The 9,787-nt window shown below is 43.3% G+C and overlaps 1 protein-coding gene across 1 annotated transcript; it reads right to left on the minus strand.

The window, feature by feature from the left end:
• Positions 1–202: 202 nt before the first annotated feature.
• On the minus strand, positions 203–2,096 carry LOC136652477 (vomeronasal type-2 receptor 26-like). Its single transcript, XM_066629419.1, has 3 exons — positions 2,031–2,096; positions 1,474–1,600; positions 203–1,107 (listed from the first exon to the last, which is right to left on the minus strand). The coding sequence occupies exons 1-3, from the start codon at positions 2,094–2,096 to the stop codon at positions 203–205; spliced, it is 1,098 nt and encodes a 365-aa protein (XP_066485516.1).
• Between the last annotated feature and the right edge of the window lie 7,691 nt (positions 2,097–9,787).

Raw genomic sequence — 9,787 nt, forward strand, 5'->3', positions numbered from 1 at the left:
TGTATCTTGCATTATTAACATTATCTGTAGATAGCTGCCCAGGAGATGCAATTATTGCTTCTGAAATGATTTCTCACCCCACCTTGTGTATTCTAAAGAATCAGGATGATTAAAAATGTGATATGCTGTGATCCAGTACTCATACTGTATGGAAACAAAAAAGGGAAAAACTTGCAAAACAACTATCATCTTAGAATCTGACTTAATTACTTCTTTTCTCTGTTAGCAGCTGCTTGGAGTTGAGATCTGGTTTTAGAACAATTACATAGCATTTAGGGAGAAAAATGCAAGTCAGGAGGCCAGTGTTGGAGGCCAAGATGGCAAAGACTTCCACGGCCACCATGTCTTTCCCCTTGGTGCTCAGGTAAGCAGGAATGAAGGAGATCCACACACTAAAGAAGACCAGCATGCTGAAGGTGATGAATTTGGCTTCATTGAAAATATCTGGCAGTTTTCGGGCAAGGAAAGCGACTGTAAAGCTGGTGAGGGCCAGAAAACCAACATAGCCCAGGACAGAATAGAGCATGATGATCGACCCTTCATTACACTCCACTATGATGTGCTCAGTCTGGGAGTGCATGTCAACATCTGGAAACGGAGGAGAGGTGGACAGCCATACAGTGCAGATCCCCACTTGAATGAGGGAACAGGAAAGAACAATGGAGTGGGCCACCTTTTTCCCCAGCCATTTCCTCATCCTGTTCCCTGGCTGGGTGGCCATGAAGGCCAGGACTACAGTGGCGGTTTTTGCCAAAACACAAGAAACAGCCACAGAGAAAATGATGCCAAAAGCCGATTGTCGGAGAAGGCAGAACACCTTGCTAGGTTTGCCAAGGAAGAGAAGGGAGGAAAGGTAGCAAAGCAGGATGGAGCTGAGAAGAATGCAGGTGAGGTTTTGATTGTTGGCTTTGACAATGGGAGTGTTCCAGTTCTTTAAAAAGATCAGTATCACCATAACTGTTATTGCTGTAAAGGAAAAAGCAATAGAAACCAAACCAATTCCTAAGGGTTCCTCGTACTTTAGGAAGACTGTCTGTTTGGGGATACATTGATCTTGGTTCTTGTTTGGGTACTGATCTTCTGGGCATTTGATGCAATGAGCTGCATCTGAAAAGGACAAAGAGAGTGTCAGTAGCTCTATGAATCCAGAAGAATGATGGAAGTTTGAAAGCAAACGTTGGACAAGAATTCCTCATTTTCCTGGTGAACAATGCTTAGTATCAGGGGAATGACAAAATGCAGCAAGTGACAGACAGCAGTGGCGTAAAGTGCACTGAACTGTATAATGGACTGCCTCTGAAGTCTTTCAAGCATCCTCCCTTGTTCAAGATGTAACCAGTTTCCCTTTATGAATCTGTGCATCATGATTTAAGTGTTTGGAGAAGAACAGACCATACCTAGGCATATGTTATGGTGTTAGGGTGGACAAATATTTGCAAATATTTCCTGGAAATTCAGGGCACTGTCAATCACCTGTCTGGTTAGATATCATGTCATCTGGACACGGAGTACAATCGTAGCAACAGATTGCTTTCCCTTCTCGAACCGTCTTGCTGTGTCCGACATGGCAGCTCTCAACACAGGTTGAACCAGGCAGATTCTAAGAAGAAAGAATGGGCAGAAACGGTGAAGCAAACATTGGATGCCCATCACCACGACCATCCTTCTCTTTCAGTGCACTTCAGCTGATCAAGAACAGGAGACCAACTTGATCCTGACCAGCAACAGAGAACTCCCCTGTTGCCAGCGACCTGCTGTGGACTCCTGTGGTATTTGACTTCAGGGAGAGTTGGTAGAGAGATTTGTTTTTCCTACTGGGCTTCAAACCAGTTCAGAGCACAGTCCAAAAGAAGTAGGAAATACACCAGGATTTGGTTTTAATCCCAAAGTGCCTTTCTGCTAGCAGAGAACTCAGCGTGTTTTTATTTCATCAAAGAATTGGCAATTGCACTGGCATTCCTGGACCCTGTGCTGCTTGGGACCAGGATCACAGAATATTGCCCCCGCCCCCACCGGTTGCGACCCCTTACCATCACATCCAGGTCGCACGTGGTCTCCTCTGGCCCTCTGCAGGTCTTATAAGGGCTTTTAAACATAACGGCTTTCAAAAGCCTTCCAGAGGTTTCAGAAGGCCTCTGGAGAGCAGGAGGAGGCCATATACAACTTCCCCGGCCCCCAGAAGGTCTCTGAAGGGCAGCTGAAAGTGGTGAAAGTGGTGGTTGGGAGGCATGGATGGAGGCATGGAGGCTGGCAGGGGGGCAGAGGTGTGGAACCCTGGGACGTCTGTCCCCCTTTACCCTCCATGGTACACGAGTGCCCAGTAGCAATTAGATTCTGAATGGGGTCGCATCTAAGAATCAAAAGAATGGGACATAAGAGGAAGCTGTCTTTTAATACTCAACACTATGGACATCCTCCTTTTTTCTGTGAGTTTCATCTTGTTAAAAGGTTGGGCCCAGCTTTGAGTGAGGCCCAACTCAAACCTCAGCTATCTATTTGATATTTTTCTCAGTATAGGTATATTTATTTACCATCTTTTCCTCAATATAGATATTTGAATAATCAGCATGAGAGGCTATGTGCCTTGCAAATATGTTTAAAATGATTTTATTCTGTGTCTGTAGAGGACAGGAATGACCCAGTACAAGTTTAGGTTAAAGTGGATGAGGATATTTACTTTAGGCAGGTGTACTAATGGTGTAGTCGTAACAATCCTACAAATCCTGGATGGGTGGGCATAATTCTGACATCTTTCATCAACTTTGGGACTTACCTACTGACATTATATTGCCAGAGACCTATCTCTTCGAAAGGCAATCGAAGGATAGAACAATTAATGCTGCGGGGCTGCTTCTAGCCAAATTTTGTATTACTTATGGCCTCACTTGGCTAAACGGCTTAGATGCAATGGGAGATAATGGAGAATTCACTTACATCTCATCTAGAGGTGCAAGTGTCATTGATTATATCTTGGTTCCTCCTCAACTCCTTCCCCAGATAGCAAACTTTTGTGTTGGATACCCTCAGTCTAGTGACCATCTTCCTCTGCTGTGTGATTTAGACTATCTCCCAAATCATTATCATAACACTAACACCCAGGTGGAAGAAGGTTACCCAAACATAACAAAAAGAATTAAATGGGACCCAGACTCTAAGGACTCATTTCCCTCAGTTGTCCACTCTGGATCATCCAGGGATTGTCCACTTTTTGGGGGATTTAATATCTACTCTCTTGAAAGTATTAGGTAAGATCCCCTCATCCCGAAGAGCTGAGGGTGGGCGAGATTACTCTAAGATTGATCAGATCTGCTTATCTTTGAAAACTGCTGTTCGCAGCACTTACAAAAAATTTAGAGACACTAACAGTAAAACACTTCTACACCAATATTTCAAGCTGACTGTCCACCTGAAGGAAGCTGTCAGAGTCTCGATCCATCGTACTGCAGAAGCAAGATGGTAACTGCTAATCAGTGCTGTTAGATCAAAAAATGCTAAGAGTTTTTGGCAAATTATATCAGGCAGTTTTCATAAAGTGTCAATTGGTACTACCACAATCCCTGCCAAATTGTGGGAATCGCACTTTAAATCAATTTTCTTTGATGAATCCAAATCAACCTCTGCTATTCAGGCATCCTTCCCGCCAGACCTCCCAGACTGGCCTGCTGTCTCAGAGGATGAGATCATTTCAATTATTAACCAGCTAAAACAGGGTAAAGCAGCTGACCCAGAAGCAATTCCCTCAGATATCTATAAAGCAGCGCCAGACTGGTGGGCACCAATCATCGCGGAACTATTCACAAGAATCAATAAATTTGGAGTAATTCCAGAATCCTGGACCAGATCAATCTTGGTCCCTATTTTCAAAAAAGGAAATAAGAACCTTCCCTCTAGCTACAGGCCAATAAGCCTTTTGGATGTCGCAGGGAAAATGTACGCATCCCACTTATTGGAAAAACTTTCTTCCTGGATATCTGAGTATAACATCATAGGACCAGAGCAAGCAGGTTTTAGACCAAACAAGTCCACAGTCAGCCACTGTGTGATATTGTCCCACTGTGATATTTTCAAACAGGTGATTCAAAAGAAATCGCGACTCTATGTGGCATTCCTGGATTTAAAGTCTGCCTTTGACTCTATTGATAGGGATAGACTCTGGGAAAAACTTGAGAAGACGGGACTTGACAAAAGACTATTAGAATTAATTCGTGTCCTCCACCTAAACACTTCCTGTCAAGTGAAATTATCCCCACAGGGTGACCTTTCAGCTCCAATCCCAATCAACAAGGGGGTCAAGCAGGGTTGTGTGCTGGCACCCACTTTGTTCATCCTTTTCATCAATGATTTGGCCCCCTTCTTAAAAAAGCTTGACTCGCATTGCCCCAAACAGGGATCGGTGGATGTCCCTTTACTTTATATGCTGACGACATGGCTCTGATCTCACGTACAAAAATAGGCTTACAGAGACTGGTCAAAGCCTGCATTGAATATTTTACAACAAATTCTTTGCAGTTAAATTATGAAAAGTCTAAAATTGTGGTATTTGGGAATTATTGGAAACCACAATCTTGGCTTTTCGGTGGAAAATTAAAACAGCAGGTCAAAGAATTCCAGTACCTTGGTCTTCGATTTCATTACAAGCATTCCTGGTCCTCTCATCGATCAATTGCAAATAATTCATCTAAACCAGTGGTTCAAGCCATAACTTGCTTTTCTTCTCCTGGGGCAACCGGTTTGTACCAGCTGCTTTATACCACAAATTTTATATGGCATCCCAGTATGGATGCCAGCATTAAATAACACAATTGAAAGGGTCCAATCCAAATTTCTTTACAAAATTCTAGGCTTACCGCATTGCGTTCCCTATGCGGCACTCTGCCTGGAATCAGAGAGTTCTCACCTATCAAATGTTTATGCCAAATAAAGGTTTTGTTGACTGTTTGTTGACTGACAAACCCTGGATAATACTGATCTGTGATTCTAAGGCCGCAGTCTTATTCAGTGTTTCTCAAACTGTTGGTCAGGACCCATTCGGTGAGTCGCAAACCAATTTTGGATGGATCCCTATTCATTTCAATGTGCATTTTATTTTTAATATATGAGACTTTATGCTACCATGGTATGTATGTTGTGGAAATGTTTCAGATCTGTACTTTTAACAGGCTACTATGTATATGCTTTTAACAGTGATAGTCAATGGGTCTTACTCGAGGTAAGTGTGGATAGATTTACAGCTTCTTGGATGTTTGGGGAAAATAGAACAGTTAAAATTCATTTGGATATTAACTTTAGGTATATGTACTAATGGTTTGTTTCAGCATTCCTACAAGACTTGTACAATACCAACTGTGACTGTAAGGCTGCAATCCTATATACACTTTCCTGGCAACAAGTCCAATTCAACATAGTGAGACTTATTTCTGAGTAGTCAGGTATATGATTGTGCTGCAGGGGTAAAATCCTTTGGTCACCCTGCACTGCTACGACTCACATTCCAGCATTGCAGGACACTCTCTGGCTGCCACAAATGGAGACTCAAGTAAGTTGTTGGCAGGGTTGGGTATTGGGCAGAGAGGAGGAGTAATAGGGCACTTCAGGGGAGGAACAGGGGTCGGTCAGGGAGGGGAGGGGTTGATCTGGTGGGAGTCATGCATGTCAAATCCTATCCCCTAGTTTACAAGCTTCCCCACCCTCTGGCTCTCCTTGGGCTTATACCAGTTATAGAACTGGCATAGGTACAAGGAGACCCCTAGGCTGTCAGGGGGCCTATACTGAGGTCAGGGGAAAGTATGCTCCTTTACATCTCAAAGGCCTCTCAATCCTGCCCCCACCACAGCATGCAGTGCATGCCTCCAGGAGTGCTCTAATGTTCAGGAATGTTCCCAAGCAAATGAAGAGGTCACCATGCTGAAGGATTTTAGCCCTACCTGCTGAAATCTGCTATTCCACACAATGGCCTCATCATGGATGGTAAGCTCTTGACTTGGAGGCATCTTTCCAGCTTGGATCTTAAGGAAGGATTGATTGGGGAAAGTGACCCAGCTGATGACATCAAGTCCAGAAGACAGTTCCTGATTGGCAAACCAGACTTCATGGCCAGCACCATTGTTAAAGTGGACATTCTTCAAAAAAGAGTGCATCTAGATTGGACAAAAATAGAAAACAGCTGATAGCTTCAATGTATATTGTGCACTGTATTAACAATCCCCTGGTCAGAAAAGGCACCTGTAATCCTGAGATGTACAAGTTAAAATAACTTTTTCATTTATTAAAAACTATTAGAATACGCTTGGCAGTTCTTCCTCATCTTCCTCTCCTCTCAGCTCACCATCTTATCCAACATTTCCACATCTATGGGCTCAATCCAAACTTTGCAGCACTGATGCATCTATGCCAATGGGGCCTGCTCTGCATCCTGCAGTGTGAGGGTAGTCACAGAGGCCTTGTCAAGGTAAGGGAACAATTGTTCCTTTACTTGGGGCTATGGTGCAGCTCATTGGTGCTGGAAACTTGCCTGCTTACACCTGAGGAGCCTCTCCTTGCATCTGCTTTCTCGGGTGTAAAGAGAGCCTCCTCAGGTGTAAGCAGGCGGGACAGCTGTGGCACTTTTCCAAGGGCTACAAAGGGGCGGTTATGTCTCACCTTGACAGCATAAGTTCCTATTATATTCCGCTTTTCTTACATTTTGGAACTTAAGGCTTCAACCCTATTCGGTTTCCTAGGAGTCAACCCCATTGAACCCAATGGACTTACATCTGAGTAGACATGCATAGGATTGGGCTATAAAGCAATGTGCATGGGATATCCAAGAGGTCTGTCATCAAAGTCCTGCAAGCTTCAGATCTGCTTAACTTTAGCAATATGCCCCCCCCCCATGTGCCTGGGAACATGATTTCACCCACACCACCCACTCAATCCACAGCAAGTTTACATAGAAGTGATTTCCACTGTGCTCCAATTATCTTCCTAGTAAGTGTGCTTGGGATTGCATCATACATAACCTTTTCAATACAGCGAGGAATATACCTGCCAGGGTTCAATGTTCAAAGGTTTGCCTGTATTCAGCATTGTTTTTGGCCTGGACGTATATATGGCATTTAAAGCATGTGCTACAGCATAGAGACAATTGTAAATACGGTAGCTCACATCACTCATCTCCATCTCAAATACAGTCTGAGGCAGACTCTCCAGTTTCTCCTCTCCGGTACAGTGTTTCTGGCCACACCAGAATGCAGATTTGTAGAAAAGGCAGAGAAAACGTGTGAGTGACTTATCAGGCTTTAGAGTCTGAAGGAAGTCCTGGAATCCTGGCACGGCCTTCATGGAGGTTGTGAAAGACAAAGTCCCATGGAATGTTTTTGCACAGAAGCCATAAGTGCCAGCAGTGCTGACGAAATCCCACTGAGGTGACGTGATCCAAACCTTCCCTATAAGACATCTTTTTATACATTCAGCTACGTATAAAATAACTGCCAATGGTTCCAGAGTCTTAGAGTCCCCGTCAACAATAACAACGTTGGCTGTCGTGGTTAAAAGTATGGAGAATATCCTGAATATATTTTGCTTGAATGTATTATGAGTGGGATCTGAATTAAGATCCTTGATGTCAGTTTTTTCTAAGAAGGCAACACAAATGCTGTTCCGGGCCAGCAATGGTGTCAGCCTCTGCAGAAAGCCTTCTCCACTATCATTCTCTGAAACAATGAGGCCAATCCATGTCCATTGGAAATGCAGCAGTAGCTGGACTATGCCAGTGTGCAGAGTACCTTCCCTTATTGCCATCCAGTATAGAGAAGGGAAATTATTGTTTGTGACTGGTTTCTCATACGTACCATAAGTAATCTAATGGGGGAAAACATGGCTCAGAACAGCTTAGAAAATTAACCACCGTTTTCCAAACCAAAGTATTTATTACAATCCAGAATTTTGCTTATCAATGAAATGCTAAGTATACTGGACAATGTATCTTTGTATACATTCCCATCAATAAATTATAGTAAGTCTACAATTGTATGCACACTTTCCTGGGAGGAAGCCCCGTAGACAGTGGCTTAGCTAAGGGGGTACAGGGGGTAGCAGTTGCACTGGGCATCAAGTTTTAGCAGGACAACAAGCTGAGCTTGACACTAGTGACCACAATTGTGAAAATATTGGTATGTATGAATAATATCATCATGTTATATATCATTGGAAAGGTAATTTAATGCTGAGTGCAATGAAAAAAATGGCATTGGAATATCTGTATTCTATCAAAAGTTGTGGCCAATTAACCAGAAAATAAAAACAACTTTGACCCCAGGTAGCAAACAGATGCCTTAGCTATGCCACTGAGGCAGCAGAGCAAGTGGGTGGTGAGCTGCTGGAGGAGGAGGTGTGTTCTTCCCAGTTTTCACTTTTTTTAAAGCCCGGGTGTGACGTCACTTCCGGTTCTCACATCACTTCCGGGGCAACATTTTGAGCTTAGCAGCGGGCTACACATTCATTACCTATGCCACTGCCCATAGAACACAATGAGACTTACTTCTGAGTAGTCATGCATAGGGTTGTGCTCCAAATGAGTTACAACACATTTCCTTTCACCTTGTCCACAAGCCATCACTTAATGTCCTGAAATAGGTAACTTATTTGATTCAGACTAAACTATTGTTTTGCCAAGCTTCAAGTTTCTATTTTTTAAAAGATTAAAATCACCTCTATGGTTTGTATCCCCGGAATATGAGACATGACTAAGCAGTATTGAAATCAGTGCGATAGGATTGGCGTGCTTAAGCTTAAGAAAAGTATATATAACTGGCTGCATTTATGACACATTTTCTTGGGATACAAACCTGGGTGCTATACACTGAAAAGCATGTTTGGGGCAGGAGGTGTGGCTCAGTGGTAGAGCTGCTGCCTTGTATGCCTGAAGATCTGGGAACACCAGTTTGAAACAACCAGAAGTATCTGGGAGCTGTCGTCATGCTGATAAGCGTGGATGATCAGTGGCAGGGAGGAGTTGCTGTCAAGTCGCATGGGAGGCAAAGCAGCCAGAGGGAGGCCAGACTGGGAAGGAATTCAGCTGTAAGGAGGCTTTGTATGAAAGATCAGAACTATTCTATTATAAAGGTTCCTGCAGGGTTTGGAAAACCTTGCTATGCAAACCACCTTGAATTAAAGTCTGAGGAGAAATCTGATGCCCAAGAAAGGCGGTATATAAATACCAACATTAGTATTGTCTGGTGACCAAATAGTATTGTCAGGCTTCGCGTGGGTGCGAGGTGGTTGTCGTCCTTGGAGCTCGGTTCCCTGCCTCCCAGGCCTTCCCAGCAAGGGAGAGGAGGCCTAACGAAGGGCTCCTCCTCCTCCCGAGGCTTTTGCTGCCAGTGTAGGGTCCCTCTCCTGGCCTCTCCAGGTAAGTCATGGTGGGAGGGGGGCAGCGACCCCGACTATTACTATTATTATTATTATTATTATTATTATTATTATTATTATTATTATTATTATTATTATTATTATTATTATTATTATTATGAGCTGGAGGTCTCTCTGCCCACATCTGGGTTGCTGATCAGTCATGTTATGTCCTCCTATACAACTGAGATTTCAAGAACCTCCTCAAATGGTTATTTCTTCTGAATAAACAATTTAATTATTACACTGCATTGCCCCTTTGCAATACTTTTCAAGCTACAAAAAGGCATTCACTGATAAAGTCCCAAATAATATAAGAAGTGAAGAGCGGTTTTATGCCACCCATTCATGCATCTGAATGTACCTACCTGTGGAAACTTGTAGTGGCTAAGAATGTTGG

Source organism: Tiliqua scincoides, chromosome 5 (assembly GCF_035046505.1).
Source record: "Tiliqua scincoides isolate rTilSci1 chromosome 5, rTilSci1.hap2, whole genome shotgun sequence".
NCBI classification, from domain to species: domain Eukaryota; kingdom Metazoa; phylum Chordata; class Lepidosauria; order Squamata; family Scincidae; genus Tiliqua; species Tiliqua scincoides.